Source organism: Limanda limanda, chromosome 3 (assembly GCF_963576545.1).
Source record: "Limanda limanda chromosome 3, fLimLim1.1, whole genome shotgun sequence".
Taxonomy (NCBI): domain Eukaryota; kingdom Metazoa; phylum Chordata; class Actinopteri; order Pleuronectiformes; family Pleuronectidae; genus Limanda; species Limanda limanda.
This window is the reverse complement of record NC_083638.1, coordinates 12986622-13006301: the sequence shown is the minus strand read 5'-3', so window position 1 is coordinate 13006301 and position 19680 is coordinate 12986622. Positions and strand designations below refer to the sequence as shown.

Sequence of the window (19680 nt, the reverse complement as noted above, 5' to 3'; positions counted from 1 at the left end):
AACCAGAGGTGGTGGAATGGGGGGCCAATTATTACGGCGCACATATAGTGCACGTGGATTCATGCAGACTGTGGATTCAGAAGTCTGTGGCACAGTTTCATATAAGAATAAGGTCAAGTTCTTTGCTGACTTTGTGAGTGGGGGGCTGCAAAAACAGTTTTAGTTCAAATGAGCGATAAGCGATTCACACACTCACTGGATTAACAGAAGAAAAGGTGCATCTCCGCTGCAGGAAAATATTTTAAGAAAGATATACTGTATAATGATGTTAAAACTTTTGATCTGTACAGCCAAGTAACAATAAAAATGTTGTCACAAATACCAGGAGCAGTACTGTCATCCAGATCCAGTGCTCTTGCTTTGATCAGACACTCCTCATATGGCCATAAGTTGCACAGTTGCTTAGTGGACAGCTCATTCACTTCCGACAGATTTAGGGATCGCACAGGGTGGAGAGTTCAGGTTCTCCATGTTTTCCGCAGGTTAGGTTGAAATGGGGCTTTATCATAATTGGAATATGGTTTGAGAAAGATTGTCTGTATTTGTTTTATTTATGTATTTCTTAGCCCTGTGAAAGACTCACAGCCTGCCCAGGCCTCCACAATCCTATATGGGTTAAGAGGGTACAGATAGACAAATTCATTTCCATATGATCTACATCCAGCTTCTATGAGGATCAGATCCATCAACAATCCAACAAAGAGAATTGCAAAATTCTTAAAATATATCTGATATCTTAAATGAAGTAGAAAATGATCAGATATAAGTATGGTAATAATATTGGTTGTCTGATAATAGATATTATCTTAAGGAAAACATATTTTTTTGTTTATTTGCTTTCTTGCAGAGAATTAAATGAGATGGATACCTCTCACGTCTGTATGGTCATTATCGGGTTACCATATATTGTGGCTTAGCATATAGACTGGAAATAAGTGGCTCCATTTAATATTTCACCTAGACACCTCGCAATGTTACGACTCATTTTTCCTCAGCAAGGTTTTATTTGCTGACAATGAAAGACAAACGTAGATGTTGTACTAATATAAATAAACAAAACAATTCATATTGTTAAACAGTATTATTTCAAAATAATGTTTATTATAAATACACATGCACTGTGCAAATCTGCACACCAATACACATACTACTGGTGAAAACTGAAATGAAATGACTCATTAAGTCAGTCAGTTTATAAGGAACAGGTTCATACTTTAATAAAAGGGTATTTCCCTTGGCACAGATCTGCTATCAAATAAATAGAGCAATTAATCAAATACAATCTATCTCAACTAAACAAAGTCATGAAAGAAAATAGGAGGAAGGGGGAAAGGGAAATAATAGCTAGTGCTAAACAATTTTCCTTTAGAACAAATACCAAGTGTCTGTGTGTGGGCACAAACAGCTTGTGGTGGAGTTATTCCTCCCTGCTGAGTCAGATTGGTGTGGCAGATACTGCATTATGAGTACTAGCTGACAGTAGGCAAGTGAGATAGCTTGACAGTCATCAATTACAAATAAGACTTAATTTCTTTCTACATGATGCTGGTTTAACCTCTGTATACATCAGATTTTTTAGAAAATGTTGATACACATTGATATTAGTGAAGCATTAAATACTGTTGTAACATGGAAATGTGGCTCAGGATATCCTATACAACAGGACAGAAGATTGTGTGACATGATTTGACGTTTGTGTTCCCAATGGAGACATTCATAATTTCAAAGATTAAAGTTACACCTGCTCTCGCATCATAATGGCAAACCAAATAAAATGTTGTTTTAAACAAGATGGCTGATAACTTGGCTGCTGGTACAATGAGAAAAATGTCGGCACATGATCTTTTTTCCTTTGAAAAAACATACATTTCTCATGATGTGAGGCGACAGGAGAGGGATAGTGGCAGTGGGAGGTTACGGTTTTCACAACCCTAAATAAATGCTGTTGAGGTTCTCTTCAGAAAAGCAAAACATCCCTTGTTGCTCCTGTGACAGTGCCATGCGGCCAAAGGTATGAAAGTACATTTGTAGTTTATAGAGAAGTTGTTAAGTTCTAGTGTGACTTCAGGTTACTCTATGCACATGAGGCAGGGAATTAACAAGAGAAATGTGTCTGTATTTAAACTCTGGCTGAACGAAATAAAACAAATTAAACTTGACTGTTGGTCTGACTAATCTGTTTAGCCAATTACCTTCATTCGCCTTTCCTCAACTCGTGAATGAGACCTCCCTGCTGGACAAACAGTCACCTTATTCCACGCTGCTTTTATTTAGAGCCATACATTAGTATCTACACTTATTTCAGAAGAGGTGAAAGTATCGTCAGGAGCTACAGTGTTATGAGGGGTCCAGTGGTGAGGACTCGTCCAGGAAAAGCAGTGTGAGGTTAAGAAGCTGAGGTATGGAGCGCAGCTGTGATCTTCCTCGGGGAATGACGCCGTTTTAACCGCTGGGTCCCGTGAGATGAGCCGTCTGACTGGTGCCTTCCGCTACAGGACAGCCTGCAGCTGTGAGAGGACATCTCAGTGCGGAGGACAAGACTGGCATACAATGCATTCTTGCTCATCACAAAAACGCACGTGCCTGCGACAGAATCCTACAGTCTCCTGGATTGTTTGGGAATGAAGTCTGCTAATGAGAATGTGTTCTCCCCTCTGTATGGGTGTGGCTACCTTGGAGCGAGGCACTTAAACTCTCATTGCTCCAAAGGTTGAGAAACATACTCCACTACAAAGAAGAAACAGGAAAGTGCTGTAGATTATCAGTAGGAAAAACAGTCCTGGGGAACACTCCACTCCGCTGCCTCTTTCAGACTAGATGTGACGCAGGTAAAAACACTTTTTTTTTTGCATGCTGGTCCCATCGACCTCTGCATGTTTACTGCAGCGCCCACAGAGCATCATGGGACAGGACAAGCAGACAGTCCCTGTTGGCAGGAGAGCAGCAGCGGTGAGTTATGGGTCTTGCGGAGACTGTGGGCCGGGCCCAGTGTCATCCAGCACCAGAGGAATGAGACAGCTGAAAGAAGAAAGACCTGCTGACAGCTGGGAACACAGGGAGGAGCCATGTGACCTCAGAGCCAGGGGCCAGACAACAGAACTGCTGGAGAAAGTGCTGGCCTTAAAGTCACACAGTCCAAAAAGAACATTGTGGCACATGACAACTGCGGGGTGTGAATGTGAATCTGCTTGGATCTATAGCTGGGCACTCGTGAAAACTTCAATGCACGTTCAGCATTGCTTGACATAAATCACTGTTCAAAAAAATGTCAAACTCCATACTGATGAATATATACACCAACATCTGATTGGCTGGGTGTGGCAAGGTTTCAGCTTATGCAAAATAGGCAAGAAGGCCTGAGAAACAACTGGTTTACTCTGATCTCACAGATACAGACATTCTCTTATTCTGTATTTAAGTGTTGATGGTTCTAAAGATATGGGATTAACTGCTGACCAAATCAATTGACCTGTTAGTTCCAGGAACTTCACAAAAGCTTTATAGTTTTTGCATTTCGATGGGTTAAGGCTGATGATATTCTTAGCTCTAATGCAGATATAACATCTACACAAAGGCCGCTCAATTACAGCTAAGCTCACACAAACTAAACTCCATTATTATGCTTTGATATGTGTTTTAAAGTACAGCCATGTACCATAAACACCGATTCTGCAGCTTTGTTGAGAGTTGGGATTTCACTCATTCAGCCATAATAACTTGGTCACGTTTCCGTATCTCATCCAATGGCATAGAGAGTCACAGCAGAGAGAGAATGAGTGAGAAATACACATTCTTGTCAAACAGGGGCTCCTAGTGGTCTTATAAAATACAGCTGAGTAGGAAAGCAAACAAGAGCGTAAGATAGTGAATACAAAGATATCACATTATCAATGAAGCTTGTAAAATTGATAACAATATATACCTTATGTACAGTAAATATTAGTTAATTAAAGTAAGGAGCTTCTCAACACTTCAGTACAACAGATTGTGACCCAATTCCTCTTCTTTCAAAAAAATGCTTCCAAGTAATTTGAAAATAACCTCTGAATGCTAAGTCAGTCACCATCATAACAACAATTAGGAGAAAATTAGAGGTAGCAGCGGATTTGGGATCTTCTTTTTTTTTTTTTACTTGATAACATTTCAGCATTTCCCTTCCCAATAAACTTGCTGACGGGGTATTGCGTGCTCAGATCAGAATCTTCATCTTCAAAAACCTGCCTGACAGTCAGCTTTAAATACTCACGCACCCATGAGCGCACTTCTCAAGTGGTTTTCAACAGACACCAGTGTCGTGACACTCACACACACACACACACACACACACACACACACTCTTGCTACACCCACACATTCAAACAATATTCCACACACTCACAAACTCTCTTGCTACGCCCACACATTCAAACAATATTCAACACACACATATACTCTTGCTATGCCCTGCTCTCCTACCACCTATATTCCTTCATATATTTTCATCTTTACACCAGTCATTCCTCCTGTTCCTTAGAAACCTTTGGGCTTAGTGGTCTGGAAGGGTTGTGGTGCTGGTTTGGAGCTGTAGAGTTCATCAGGTAGTGGGACACCAGGTCAGAGGGGAGAGGAGCTTCTGAGCTGTTTACCACATCTGTCCCTCCATCCCTCCTCTCCATCCCCAGCTGTGATCCTCAGTCCTGCTGCATACCCGAGCTTCCATTTGTTTGACCAACCTCTTTCTAACACTGGTTAATCCCACCTCAGTACAGGATCACCGCTCCAGTGACCCCCCATCTCCTCCCCTAGTCCCATGTCGACTAGAACGCCACTGGACTGCACAGTATTTGAGGAGGAAGGCCACTGCAAGTCAGTGTCTCCAGGTCTGGCTGCGATATGTGGGGCTGCAGGAGTGCTGAGCTGTCCCAGGCAGAGTGGAAATTCAGGACTGATAAAAGTGGTGGTAGTGGTGATGGTGTTCGTGGTGGTGATGGTGCTCATGCCGCTGCACCACTTGCGCAAGCCCCCCCTCATATAGCAGCACGCTGGGCAGGTTTCTCACCTGCTCCTTCTCCACCACTGGTCCCGAAGCCGCCAGAGGGCCTAAGGCACGGTAGCCCTGGCTCTCCTTGGACCGCTGCTTGTGCTTGCGGTAGGGCGCTGCAGACTGGTGAGGAGGGGTCTGGCTGGGCAGGGCAGGGGGAGGAGGAACACCTCGGCTTCTCATCACCCTGCCACTGGTCTGTGCAGGAGGTGTGCGGCTGTGGGACTTGGGAGAACGGATGGCATGTTTCCCTGAATCTTGGCCTCGCGGCCGGGGAGGGTGGAGGTTGCCTGGGACGACAGTGTCCACAACGGTCGGCAAGCGGCGGTGGTGGGAATGGGAGTGGCCGTTTTCCGGTTCGTGGGAGCGAGAGCGAGTCTGGTTGGACGAGCGGGTCTGGGGCTCTGCCTTTGTCGGCTCTGGGACTGGAGCTGTGAGACAGACACGGATATTTATTCATTTTATACAAGCAAGGAGAAACAATTTCATCACAGGACAGGTAAAATTATGAATTTAATTTAATGGGACTTATGACCCAGCAAAAAAGGAGAGGAAAAAGAAACCAACTATGTGAAAATTATAGTGCCAGCAGCTCAGATCCACGTTGAGATTTTAACATCTTTGTATCAGGTTCTATCTTCTGCTGAAGACACACAGTGACTCAGAGCACATCTCTGTTAGCACCTTCCTAACAGAACTGATATTAAACTAATCATATGTCATCACTAACCATCAGATCAAGGCCACTGCTCATTAGACCTAATATTTCACTTCTCAGCAGCTTGTTCTGTTGATGGGCTTCAGCCTTGAACACTTGGTATATTGTGCTTGCCTCAGCCCAGATGTTTGTACTGGCGAGGAGCTCAGCGAGCTGGTAGTTCTACCTAATGGCTCCAAGCAGGTGCCGCAGTAATGAGGGCCCCTGGATGCAGCTTCAAAGGGGCCACGGTCTGCGTTTCTTCCTCCCGTCTCCCCCTCCTTACCCCCCTGGCCCCGGTCCACTCACCGGCTCCAAAGCGGGACGTGTAGTTTTCGATGCCTGCCAGGTCCAAGTAGTGGTTCCTGCGTTCCAGGTTCTCATCCACACAGTGGCGCTGGCAGCCCGGCTGGGTGTGGTGGTCACTGTGGTGGCGCCTGTGGACACAAGCGGCACCTTTCATTAGGTAGCAGTTTTGGTCAGCAGTGGTGGTGCTCGCAGAGAGTAAAACTAGTGTTCCTTATGATCAGGCAGCTGCAGAGTAACTGTTAGAGAAGTGAGATTGTGAATAGAAAATCACAGGTTTAAATCTCCACTATATGAACAGAGGGCTGACTCCTCCTGGGTACAGCGGAAGGGCAAAACTAATTTAAGAATATACGACTATTGCAGATCCAAAGTGTGTGAACAACAGCTGCTCCTTGCAACTATTCAGGATGAAATGTCTAGTTCACTGTGTCAGAAAAAAGTAGATGATCAAACCAGTGATCTCATAAAAACAATATGATAATAACAAACTCCTCCTGCAGACACAAGTTTGAATAATAGAAATTAAAGTGTGAAGGGGAGGTGGTTTACCTTAGGAGTGCTCGACTCTTCTTGTCTGCACTCTTGGGGTCTTCTATACACTTGTCATTTTTCTCTCTGGGGTGGGACAACTCTGTGTATGTGTGAAAGACAGGGGGCTATTATCAAAGAGAGCTTCACAGAGCGGCCACATACACACACACAAATACACAAACATACACATACACATGACAACAGTCACACAAGCCTCAGAAGAAAGCAACCTTTGTTTTGGGGTTTTACTTTGAAGATCTATAGAAAAGGAAAAACAACAATGCTTCATTTATTCTATTTTTCAACTCCCAGCCTCTTATAAGGCGTGGAATGAAAAAAAATAGTTTATTAAGTCTGCGAGATCTGATGCAGTTTGAAATTAGCATGAAGGCAACCGGCGATACTTTCAAAGCTCGCTCTGTTTGAATCTCTTGGCGGATATTTATAGCCGAAACAATAGGATGCAAACACACAGGAATATATACTTTTTGAGATATTTTTCACTGACTACTTGTTTACCAAGTCATCAGTGAGAAAAGTTAAGTTGAACGTAGCTATATTTTCCCGGCAGCTCCAAGAAGGGGGGCAGGAAGAGAGGGGGAGACGAGAGGAAAAAAGGGAACTTTGGAGAAAAGAAAAATGGCTGTGGTTATCAAAAGGACTCGGCAGATCTCTTAAGGTTTCTTTCAGAGTATTTGAAGGCTCTGAGGGAGGGGGCCCACTCTTGGCTCTGTCACTCCCCCCCATCATTAAAAATGAACCCCATTGAGTGAGAGAGATGGAGCGACTCTGAGACTGCACGGAACAAAGCTCTGACAGGCCTGAAGCAGCCGCCTTTCTGCATGACAACAAACACGTCTCTGGCTGAGCTGACAGCAGGCAACGCGAGGGGACCCCAAAATGCCCTCACCTCTCCTCCGCCGCCGCCCCCCACCCACTGTGATAATGCGGCTTTTACCTGCTGCACCCTGCGCATAGCTCCTCCACCGCTGGCTGGAATCGGGGGCCACAGAGAGCTTGACCCTCAGTGTCTTGCTGCTGCTGGGAGAATGGTTGACGGAGGCGTCCACAACCTCGTAGATGGTGTGCAGCAGGCTGGTGATATCCTGCAGGAGAGAGGTTATGTGAATGTGTTCAATCTTCCAAGCTTTTTGAGTCACAAACTGATTTTTTTTGTTTTGATTTTTGTTATCATGGAGACGCAGAATTTCAGGGCAGATATTTTACAGAAAAGAGGGAACATGATGTTGGAAACTCTTCTTATTACTGCATTGTTTCAATTCACTATTCTGTAGCTTTGCGCATGTATCATGAACTTCATGATAGCTAGGAATTTAGAGAAGTGACTCAGACAACAGTGAACAGAGAAACGTGGATGTCAGTTGTTTTAACTCGGCTTTCTAAGTGAAGCGATCAGACAGGGGTGTAGAGACAAGTTATAAATTCATAAAAAGAAACATCTTGGCGGTAGCAGAGGAGGCTGACTGAGATGTCAGGCCTGATACGAGTCAGGCTACAGCTATGAAGGCTCTACACACACACACACACACTGTTTAATTCCTCAATGCCTCTTAAATGACTGATATCACACCTACATGGGGGGTAGCAACAATGTCGGTTTTCAAATATAAGCATAGAGACAGATATTTTCATGTATAAGTCATTATAAAGCTCTGCCTAAGGATCACAGAGAAATAAGGATAACAAAGAAAAGAAAAATTATCAATAATTAATTAAAATTGAAACCACAATAGCTACAGAACGAGGTAACTAACCATATTTGGACGACCTAATATGTATAACGCTGTCTCAAGTGGCTTATCAGAAGCTCTACCTTGCACTGAGGTTTAGCAAAAGCAAAAGGTATTTTCAAACCCAATTATATTTGTACTTCATCTGGTCTAGAAGTGAAACTCATACAGTATCTCAAGTGTTTTTCTTAGTGCAGCTTCATCATCAGAGCTCATTTGACAAAACTGCTGAGGATTGAAGCCTATGCGACACAAAGCCTATGCCATTCTGACTCACGACAAAAAAGGACGATTATGAATTCTTCAGGGCCCGGTTCCACATACTGGTTTCAGATATAGACGAAATGTGCAAAAAAAAGAAAGAAAAAAGATATAAAACAAAAGCATTCTCTATCAGTTTTGGCTTCCTTCTCTTTTTTATTTGTATGAAAGGGTGAAAAAAAGGGTTGGAGAAGAAAGCGTTTCGTTCCTCCTCCAAGCCGCTGCCGCCTGCCGTCTGCCGTCTCACGAGCCATGGAGCCACAGGCAATGCCAAAAAAGCTGCACAGCCAACTACACAGAGGACAGCTCCGAGTCTCTTTGGGCTGTTTCAAGTTGTTGTCAAAAAACAGGGGCCTTTCTGGATGAGAGCTAAGATCTGTACCAGGCAGACGCAAGACACAAGGTACCTCGCAGGAGATGGAAAAAAAACCAGACAGTGCTGGATTTGGTTCTTACGAGTGAGAATGTGTTGGAGGTCTAGAACTTCTATCCTCCCTTTGTTTTGGGGTGTGGCAACACCGTATAAGAGGAAGTTATAGATTCATATCCAGGCAAATATGGGATGGGGATTTGTGCAACAAGCAAGCTGCTGAGTAACATTTTTGGGACAGTCCAATAAATGTTTGATTTTTATTAAAGCAATGAAAGAGAAGGGGAAACTGTCAGAATGTAAACTAGGTATGTATTTTCCAGAAAAGTGAGCGAGTAAATCTTCTGTGTGGTGTTGGCAGATGTTTTGTTTCAATTGCTTGCTTCGAATGTATTTCTGGAGCGGGTGATTATTACCTCTCTGGTGACTTTGCCATTGTTGTCAAAGTCGTAGAGGGTGAAAGTCCACTCCTGCCTGTTATCCTCCTCCACAGACACGGCACACTCCAACTCCTGAAACAGCAGAACATTACACTATCAACATTGTCCACTGCATGTGTGTATTTCTATGTGTGAGTCCATTGCCCCAGTTTCATCCAGAGGGGAAGTAATAAACGTCCTGTTCAGTGTTGACACTCACTTCAAACTGGAGCTGTTTCTGTGGCCCTGCGGGAGATTGGCTGCCCCTCTCCTGCATCTTCTCCTCCACACAGCAGCTGCCTGTCTTCTCCGGGGGTAAAGCCACTGCAGCGACACACACACACAAAGATAAAAGAGAGAGCCTGAGGATGGAAATGTTGGGTGCAGTCATAACCTGAGGATACGTCGTCGCCTTCAAGTTTTGCTTGTAAGCGCCTGCTTCTGAGTTTGGCAGCTGCAATTAAGTTGTGTCACACATTCAAGTGTTTCTAGTTAGAAATAAATCCTCAGTCAAGAGCATAGATGCATAAAAAATACCATGTCCTTTAGTTGGTTTAGTTAATATAATAAAACACAATAATAAGTACAAATATGAGTTAAAACGGCCGACAGGGTTAGTATTCCAAATGATCGGAAACATTGTTATGACATATATTTTCACAGTTTAAACAAACACAAATACAAGCTAACATATGAGAAAGTCCAATTATTTTAGCAATCTAATCCAAATTTCAATGTATCTTGTGTAAAAGAAAAGTTTTTATTTCCGATATTTTCTGTGAAAATCTCCTTTTTTCTCATTAAATGAAAAACAGATACAAACTTTCAAATTCTGTTTCAATAAAAAAATTAAGCTTATGTTTATTCACACATCAAAATATTGACATTAAAATGAATTAAATCTGAAATGATTTTAAACATTTGATCAGAGACGTCCCTACGAATGATGAAGATGATGAAGATCTGTTATTTGAGTTTGATCTTTTATTTGTTTGTCTTCCTGTTCTCACTTTGTCTCTGTTTCCGTCTTTTTTTTTCAGGATGTAAATAAAACAAGGCCCTTCAGGTGTGATGAGTGTGATATGCATTATCTGTGTTGATTTTCTGTTTCACTCAACTCATAAAGAAGTCATACGAAGCAGAATCTTGCTCTTTGAAAAAACTTTAATTGATAAATACTTAAAATCTTTGGGGGGGTTCAATATTTCTGATTGCAACTTTACATACATCGTACTCGCACTGCTGTAAAAAGTTAGCCTTCTGCATACAAATGAACTTGGTATTAACATGAACATTGCTTGAGTGTAACAAGTAATCAACATGCTAGGCAATGACAAAGACGTTCAACAACAACACAAAGTAATAGGTTTACTTTTCTGGCAGACAATGTTCCCAACTAGCTGCATCCAGGGTCCAGCTGAGCTCGGCTCGCCTACTCTTGTTTTCAACTTCCTTTCAGTTCCCTGTTATAGGCTAACTAACTTCTACAAAAAAAGTGTCAATTTCCAAAATTCCTGAGCTTAACTTCCCGTGGAAAGTTTCCGGAAATGTTCCGCCCCTTTGCAACACTAATCAGGATCGATAAAGGTTCTAAAACATCACACAACCGGATTCTACATTGATTTAGAAAACAGCAGCAACATTAGTTCTTTCAAACACATTCATGTCAGTGTAATTATAGATTTCTGTCTTTACAAAGTGAGAACTAAATAAGTGTGATAAAGGAAGATCAGTGTTTGATTGACAGCTGATCTCTGTGCGGAGCAGAAACGTCACCATGACAAACTTTGATCAACAAACATGGAGACAAAAGAAGTTAAAGATTTAAACACATAATCTAAATCACTGCTTTTAATGACTCAATTCTATTATAGTTTACAGAACTCAGCTGTGGATCCAGAATGAAACCAAACTCCTGCATAGAGAGGCTGAGTGAACGTGGTCTGGACTCTGTGGAGGAGAGTCATGGTGTCAGAGACGCTGTAGAAGGACAGAACACCTGCACTGTGATCCAGGTACACTCCTCCTCTGGAGGACAGAGGACCTGACACTGGAGTCTTGATGTTATTGTAAGAAAAGTTATAACTGTTTCCAAGACAATATAATGACCAAGATTTATCATTGTTTCCAAATAGACATTCTGAGCCTCCTGCTCTGTTGATATTCTTGTATGTGACTGCTACACGAACTGCTCCTCCCACCTCCACCTCCCAGTAACAACGTCCAGTCAGACTCTTTCTACTCAGGACCTGACACCCATCAGTGAATCTGTCTGGGTGACCAGAATAAGCCTGTTTTATCTTCATTCGTGTTACTTTTCTGTTTCCCTCAGATAATAACAGACGTTTGTTTGCTGTGTTTCGATCCAGTGTGATTTCTTGTGAATATTTTAAGAAGTCAGCTCTGGTCTCTGTCTCTGGTTGTGTCAGTAAAACATCCACTTGAGACACAATCTGTAAAATCTCTGTCTCTGCCTCACTCAGAATGTCCTGTAGTCGACCTCTAACCTGTGACACAGCTGCTGCCACGTCCTCAAAGTTCCTCAGAGGACGGACCCTGAAGCTGGATGAGTGTGTAGATTCCCTGAGTGGTGGCAGTGAGGGGTAGTTGTGTAGAAGCTGGTTGTGATCCTCTGTGTCTGAGAGCTGCTTCAGTTCATGGTCTTTCCTCTTCAGCTCAGTCATCTCCTGCTCCAGTCGCTCCTGAAGCTCTCTGACTCGTCTCACTTCAGTTTCCTGCTGGGTTCTGATCTGCTGCTTCACATTAGAGCTTCTTTTCTTCAGCAGACGGATCAGCTCAGTGAAGATTTGCTCACTGTCCTTTACTGCTTTATCAGCAGAGCCATTGATGGCCTTCTCCTCCTGTTGAAGCAGCTTCACATCTTTCTCTGTGTCCTGGACTCTCTGCTGGATTGTTTGTCTCAGCCCGAGCTCTCGCTGCCTCTCAGTCCTTTCTGCTGCAGCTGACACTGTGTCGTGGTCTTTATGTTCCTCCACAGAGCAGAGATAACAGATACACTGCTGATCAGTGCGGCAGAACATCTTCATCACCTCGTCGTGACGAGAGCAGATGTTCTCCTGGAGCTTCTCCGAGGGCTTCACCAGCTTGTGCTTCTTAAATGGACCTGACTGAAGATGAGGCTGGAGGTGTTTTTCACAATAAGGGGCCAAACAAACCAAACAGGACTTGAGAGCTTTCAGTTTTCTCCCAGTGCAGACATCACAGGCCACATCTTTAGGTCCAGCATAGCAGTGATCAGCAGGAGCAGCTTGGAGTCCAGTCTTCTTCAGCTCCTCCACTAAATCAGCTAACATGGTGTTTTTCCCCAGGACAGGCCTCGGTGTGAAGGTCTGTCTACACTGAGGGCAGCTGTAGCTTCCTTTCTCCTCCCCTTTGTCCCAGTGGGTGTTAATACAGCTCCTACAGTAGCTGTGTCCACAGCCAGTAGTCACCGGATCCTTCAGTGGATCCAGACAGATCGAACAGCAGAATCTTTCTCTGTCCAGTTGATTTTCTTGCTGCGCCATTTCAGCTGGTGCTAGTGACTGTATAACAGTTTCACTTCCTCTGAACAGAAACAGATCTCTGCTCCTCCCTCTCTCGTTCACTCACTGCAGTGACTCATCTCCCACAGTTCACAGCTTTTTGTTCACTGGTTCTTACAGTTACATCTGTGAGGGGAGGAGACACAGACAGATCCTGACTGGGAGGAGCTGGTCGTGTAATCACATTTCAAAGTGAATAGTTGCACTTGGTACTGTCACATTCAGCTCACAACAGCACAGGTTGTAAGATTCACATTCTTCAAAGTTTCCAGAAAACATCTTTTCAATGGAATAAAAATCAACTTACAAAGGGCCTCTCAAATGAAAAATACAAGTAACCAGGTTTGCTTAACCCTGGAAAGTACCAACTATAAAATACAATTTCTAACATTTTTACGACTGCAAAGCAGCACTGAGCGATTGATGGCGTGTAATCAAACTATACGCCACGCCACGGTCACACCGTGTGACGAAAAAAATCAAGCTTTGAGTTAGTTTGTATCTCCACCTTGTTGTGATGACACTCATCTCAATTTGAAGTTGATCTGATGTAAGCCCTGGTATAAGTATCTCAAAGTAAAAATGTGGAATATGGCCAAAAAGGCCACTAAATGCAAAATAGCAGGCTTCCTGTTGCGTTTTTCAAATTGCATCTAAAGACTTTTTTTGTCTGGTCATGATACACCTGTGTATCGATTTTTGTGAAGATCGGTCAATGTAAACACGTTCCAGTTGAGTCGGATTTTGAGCTGGACACCATTGTTTCTTATACTCTAAACATGTTGCACTTTGTTTAATATGCACACCTAACTTTTTTATTTTGATAAGGGGTTAAATAGATACTTTGATATCTTTTTGAGTTGCACTGCTGACTTAACTTATAAGCCCTCTTTTTTATTTATTTTTATCACGTTGGAGTTGCTAGTTTAAACCTATAGTTTTGCACTTTAATATTGAGCCTTTGTTTACATTTTGTTTTGTGCTGCATTATATGGTGACATACAGTTTGTTGTTATCAAAATAAAATTAACTGAATTGAAATGGTCAATTTGATTTTTTTGGAGGAAAATTAATCGTTTAGATTAATCGACTAATCGATAAAATAGTCGTCAGATTAATCGATAGAAAAATAGTCGTTAGTGGCAGCCCTACTTAATATTAAAAAAAAATTCAAGTTTGCTGTGAACATAGCAGTCAGGCCTCTTATTTCAGAAACAATGAACCGTAACAGTTTGGTTACCAATAAAAGGTAAGCCTACTACTTCTTTGCTTCAGCCAGCTACTCAAACAGACAAGCAACAAAATAACAAACAAACAAAATACACAGGCAAGTGTCGGCCTACTTTGAAATAAATTAAACACAGAACTTTGTAGGGCTATTTGAGTCCTCCTCATATTTGTGGAAAATGTATGAAATAAGAAGTACCCTATTTTTAAATAAATAAAACCAAATAGCTGCAGCCTAATCGTGTTATGGACTAGGTTTATGTTTATGTTTGGTTTTGACTTATGTTCAGTAAAACACTGTGTTGAAGGAGCGTTCTGATGTCTGAGGGTCAGTGAAGGGGACGTATGTTCAGTAAAAGACTGTGTTGAAGGAGCGTTCTGATGTCCGAGGGTCAGTGAAGGGGTCTGGGTGGGACATGTGACTGTTTGGACCAATAGGATGGTTGCTTGGGGATTAGGGCTCAATGAGGAAGTGAAGTGTTGTTGATGTGCGCGAGTGACGGATTTTTTTTTTTTTTAAATAAAAAAAACGAGCGACGCTTAGCCTGGCGGGGGGGGGGGGGAAGCCTGGCGGCCCGCTAGGCCTATACAGCACTGGGGGAAACCCTGCAACAACCAGTCGAGTTGTAGTTTACATCCATGTCTGTCCAGACTCATAAGCTATGTAGTGCAGACTTAAGAAGAAGTTAATAAAAGATATAAAGTGAATTTCATTCTTGAATTATGGCCCAAAATGTTTTGTAATAGGTCACAGTGACCTTTGACTGTTTACCAGCAAACTCTAACGAGTTCGTCTTTGAGTCCAAGTGGATTTTTGTTGCCAGATATAATGAAACTCCCTCAAGGCATTCCTGAGATATCGCATCCTCAAGAGTGGGATGAATGTAAGGTCACAGAAATCGAATCAGTTCATCCTCAAGTCCAAGTGAACATTTGTGCCAAATTTAAAGAAATTCCCTCATGGAGTGTCTGAGATATTTTACGAGAACGTGACAGATGGACAAACAGAAAACGTAACGAATCCCGCCACTGCTGTCGTCGGAAATCAGACATGTAAATGCTGAAACTATAACAGCACTGATGCTCCTGTGCCAAGAGCTCTTCCATCAGCCACACATTTAGTTTCTATAGTTCAATTCTCAGCTACGGTTTATATATCGCAGTGGTTTTGAAAGGGGATGTCAAACATAAAACCGAATGGTATGACATGACAGACTATCAGGTGGCATACGAACGAAAACGACTAAAAGAGCATATGCACATCAAAGAGCTATATGAGGCCTGCTGAGTACCCAGCTCCGATCTGCAGAGCTCATCATTTTATGGAATGAGATAAGACTAGAAGGAGACTGTCTGGAGGGAGCACTAATCTGTCATATGCACTCAACTGGTTACACTGATGGCCAGACCAACCTGTACCATAGAAATCAATGAAAGGTTCACTGTACGACACTTTATAGCAGAAATCTTCACTGAAAAAGTCAACATGAGAATTAGGGCCTCACGGTATTAGGAAAACGTCGATAAGCGATAGGGTTGTTGAATGTTGCAATGAAGATATGACTTACGATAAATAAACACATGCTTTAGTATACGGTCTTTAAGTCTTTGTGCTTTGGTTTCACTCATAAAACCGTGAGTGAGTAGCCTTTGCAGACACTGAAAAAAGGAAATCCATAATTTCCATTCCAACAACATGGTTTTATTGTATACAGCTCCACAGCCCGAGGAGAGGGCGCACAGCCCAGCCATAGCGTCACCAAGTCCAGGGCAGACACCCAGGGAGCCATGCACACCCAAGTTAACAAATTCTTTGGTTTTTACCTACTCTGCGTTTACACACATGTCCGATTACATTGTATTTGTGGGAGTCTGTGTGTCTGCGTGTCAGCGAGAGAGGAAGAGAGCGAGTGGCCGGCTCTGGAGAAAGATTTAACAGGATCAGTGTTGATGTTGTGGCGTCATTTCAAACAAATCAACATTTAAACTGTAGCTAGTCAGAGAGAGAGAGCAATGCGAGAGAGAAGCTACACAATTCTATCTGACTGATTAAAATATGCAGAGCATGAATGCATGTATTGCAAAAAACATATTGAGATCAGATACATATTCCATGTTCAGTTTATTTTCTGCAAACTGCTCGTAATAAACACAGGTCAAACATCCATTCTCTGATATGGTTCAATGGAATATTTGTTACTGAACCCAAATAAACTGAATAGCCAATAAGAAAGGTTTATGTCATCTGTTCATAGATATTTGCATTCTACACATGCCTGATTTTTGTCTCGAACAACATATAAAATAAACAAATAAGAAAGCCGAACAAAGTGGGAAAAACTTCTGGACAAGCCCTCTGAACCAGCACCATAATGCAATGGGTTCATACCACATCCTTCCACAAAGTTATGTGGTGATCCATCAAAAAGTTTTTGCCTAACAAACAGTCAAAACAGTTGGATGTTTTAGTTTCAATGGTGTATGTAAACTCACATCTAAGGCCACCACAAATTCTTCTCTGCTTTGACAGCCACCATTTGTTTGACATATGGGCCGCAGATACACACCATGCCTGTTACAGATCTTTTTTTTGCTTTTTTGTGTCTGTCACGTGTTGTAGGCGTCATCAACTCCCCCCCACTCACTCGCTGTGAATCCAGTAATTCTCCCGACTTCCTGCAGACTATATATTAGGGGGCCAGGCAGAGAAAGTCTGCAGATTATCAGGAGGCTCTGACAGTTCACACACGCACCTCCTCTGGACAAAGACACATCCTTGCTTCATCTTCATGGATGTCACCGTGGATTTTCTCTGAAGCTTGTCACAACTCTTTAGCCACTGTATGGTTCACATATGTTCATTTGCTTTGCTTTACATAAGCACGCCCCCACAACCACCCAATCACAAACATGTAGTCCAAGAACACACCCATAAACCCACACAGACCACACCCCTTTTTCCCCATCCTCCTCCTCTCCTCGCTCCTCCCGCCACACTTTGAAGTTCCATTCTCAAACCTTTTGGAAGAGGAACAGACGGGCGATAAAACAGAATCACTAATTAATTAAGCCAAGTCAAATCTGAAACACTGTTTGTTTGCTCGCCAACAGAGCAGACACAACAGCCCAATTTCTTTCCTCCTGATCCAAAGCAGATCAAAGCAGACCTGTCTCATCCCTGGATAGTGGAAAATGCCAGAAATGAAAGGCATCATCCCAGGGAGCTTTCAGCAACTTTTTGGAGAGGAGCAGCATTTGGGGTCCCGCTGCTTGATCATCTGAGGTGCTCAAAGGGAACATTGTGCGCAAGGGCAAATCTGTTCCGTAGCAGGCTCAATATGGTGGTGAGATGCTTATCTCTGAGTTAATGAAATGCCGGGAGGAGTAACAGTAATCTGCTATCACCCTCCCCCCGTGACCCCCCCACCACAGACATTAGCCAGCTCATTATGAGAGAAGCTGCCGCAAGGGGATTGGCTGCACATCAGATCTGAGGGGCAACACGAGGGCAGTCGAGGCTGGCAGCCACCATAACGGACCTTTTCCAGCATCCCTACATGTTCACAAGTACATGCATACACTCATCACACCCAGCTTAGCTAGGCTACCTTATTTCACATAACTGATCGTGTCCTCTCCTCTTCATTCGACAGCACAGTGCTGGGTAACAAGGAGATACTATGACATGAACAAGACACATCTTGTATTCTAGTGGTACCGTAGTAAACAGCTGTTTTGTTCAGCCACCACGTGAACAGATGTGACATTATCTGAAGCCAGGTGCCTCTCAAAAGGATATAGTACATATTACATTGCTGCAGTACCAATGTTACGTATCATCAAGACTTTTTCATCACCAAGCCCTTCATCCCACCATTACAATGTTTACCAGAGAGATGGTTCTTTTTTAATGCACACAAAACTATCTTTGGAGGTGCTTCCTTAAATCCAAAAGAAAATAGGCTTTTACGTACTGTACGTTGTTTGTCCTTTCATATTCTCTTTAGTTTCTCGTTTTTATTGTACCCAACATTTTTTAAATCTTTTGATAGTGGATGTAGGCATAGCACTAGAATTAATTTAGGGGATGTCATAATCTTCCGCAGCTGTCGATATTTTGTTGAGCAAATTCTGTGCGGACAAATGACTCCATACTAGAATTATGAACTGTTATGTTGTTTACATGCATAAATATTATGAGATTACACAAAATACATTGACACAGTAGCTGCAAATTAAACAATTTCTCTGGAAGTCAAAATAACTTAGATGCATCTCTCTCTGGCTGAAGTCCACACTCCAAAACCATGTTCATAAGCGTGCTGGTTGATAAAAAGCATGCTGGTATGAATAAAAAAGAAAGTTTGTTGATTACTTCAATCCTCAAAACTTAGCATTCACACACAGTTAGACAATGCATCTATCTGCAACACACTCTATCACACATCACTCGCACACTGCCGACACAGCAATCGGTGGCAAATTGTTGTTAGTATCTTGCCCAAGGGCACTGGCTGCCGAATGCGGGAAACAGCTCTACCTCCTGAGCTAGAGCTGCCCCCAAATGACACATTTTCCTCTTATGAGTGAATTTTCCTTGGTAAAAATCGTATTATGTATTCTGTATATATGTAAATATTAAACACATTTTCTATGGAATCTAAGTAATTTAAGAAGTAAATGATCTTGTTATCTTGACTCTTTATCATGAAGAATGAACAGTAAGTATACTCTTAATTTTAACATCAGTCTTGAAGGGAGGACAGGCTCATACCAGACTTGGGCTCAACCCAATAACTAAACATAATTTATCAGCTGCTAGTTTGTCTGCTCTCCAGTGATGCAGAACTAATATGAAAGTTTTCTGCTACACTTCCAAATTCTGGGCTGCTCTCGCTCGACTTTTCACTTCAGCCTGCACCTCACGTCCAATCGAGTCTTTAAATGGGAGTGAGAAACTCTCTGCTCCCGGAGCTCTTGATCCAGGATCACATCAAATCAGGGGAAAAAACATGGGAGGAATGGAGGTATTTAGCAGAGCACTGCCGTGGGGAGGAGTGGATATGAGATGCAGAATTGGGAGGGAAGGTAAAGAGGAACTCATTAGCCCGTTTTGGGGGGCATAGACAATGGGTGAGGACAGGAAGAGCCAAACAAATCCACAAACACTCGTTTTTGCAGGTTTTCATTTGTTTTTTAAAAAACGGCCTCAAATAAGCCAGTGTAACCTTTGATGATTCTTTTGATGAGGAGCAGTGGGCCTACCTTCTAAGCGGTAATGTTCATCACCGATCCCCTCAGCGCATGCTTCAACCATGGAGCCCTGGAGAGAGAAAAGGAAAGAGATCAGGACACATATAATCGTTGTTTCATGTCTCATAGAGGAGTATCATTTTTTTCTCACAAAAAAACAAACTTCTTTAATGTCGCAGATCCATTACACAGCTTTCCAACACAGAGTTGCTTGCGAATATTTAAAATTATAGCGTTTATATATCTATTTATGAACAAAATTTGACAGCTGTCAACTGAGTTTTAACAGTGGCGGAA

At 42.5% G+C, this 19680-nt stretch overlaps 2 protein-coding genes across 2 annotated transcripts in view; both read right to left on the bottom strand.

Annotated features, from left to right (window-relative positions):
• Nucleotides 1-4918: 4918 nt before the first annotated feature.
• The window catches only part of nkd1 (NKD inhibitor of WNT signaling pathway 1), a 33584-nt gene continuing 18822 nt past the window's right edge, over nucleotides 4919-19680 (bottom strand). The window contains exons 4-10 of the mRNA XM_061068411.1: nucleotides 19396-19453; nucleotides 9579-9682; nucleotides 9356-9451; nucleotides 7516-7663; nucleotides 6576-6657; nucleotides 6027-6154; nucleotides 4919-5451 (exon numbers count right to left, since the gene is read on the bottom strand). Of these exons, the coding sequence (XP_060924394.1) occupies nucleotides 4919-5451; nucleotides 6027-6154; nucleotides 6576-6657; nucleotides 7516-7663; nucleotides 9356-9451; nucleotides 9579-9682; nucleotides 19396-19453 (1149 nt within the window). The remainder of the gene's footprint in view (nucleotides 5452-6026; nucleotides 6155-6575; nucleotides 6658-7515; nucleotides 7664-9355; nucleotides 9452-9578; nucleotides 9683-19395; nucleotides 19454-19680) is intronic.
• LOC132998681 (tripartite motif-containing protein 16-like) lies at nucleotides 10514-12955 on the bottom strand. Its single transcript, XM_061068409.1, has one exon. The coding sequence runs from the start codon at nucleotides 12883-12885 to the stop codon at nucleotides 11227-11229; it is 1659 nt and encodes a 552-aa protein (XP_060924392.1). The 5' UTR covers nucleotides 12886-12955; the 3' UTR covers nucleotides 10514-11226.

What these genes read in the sequence shown, in the direction of transcription:
- LOC132998681 (XM_061068409.1), bottom strand. Translation starts at nt 12,885, where the DNA reads ATGGCGCAGCAAGAAAATCAACTGGACAGAGAAAGATTCTGCTGTTCG.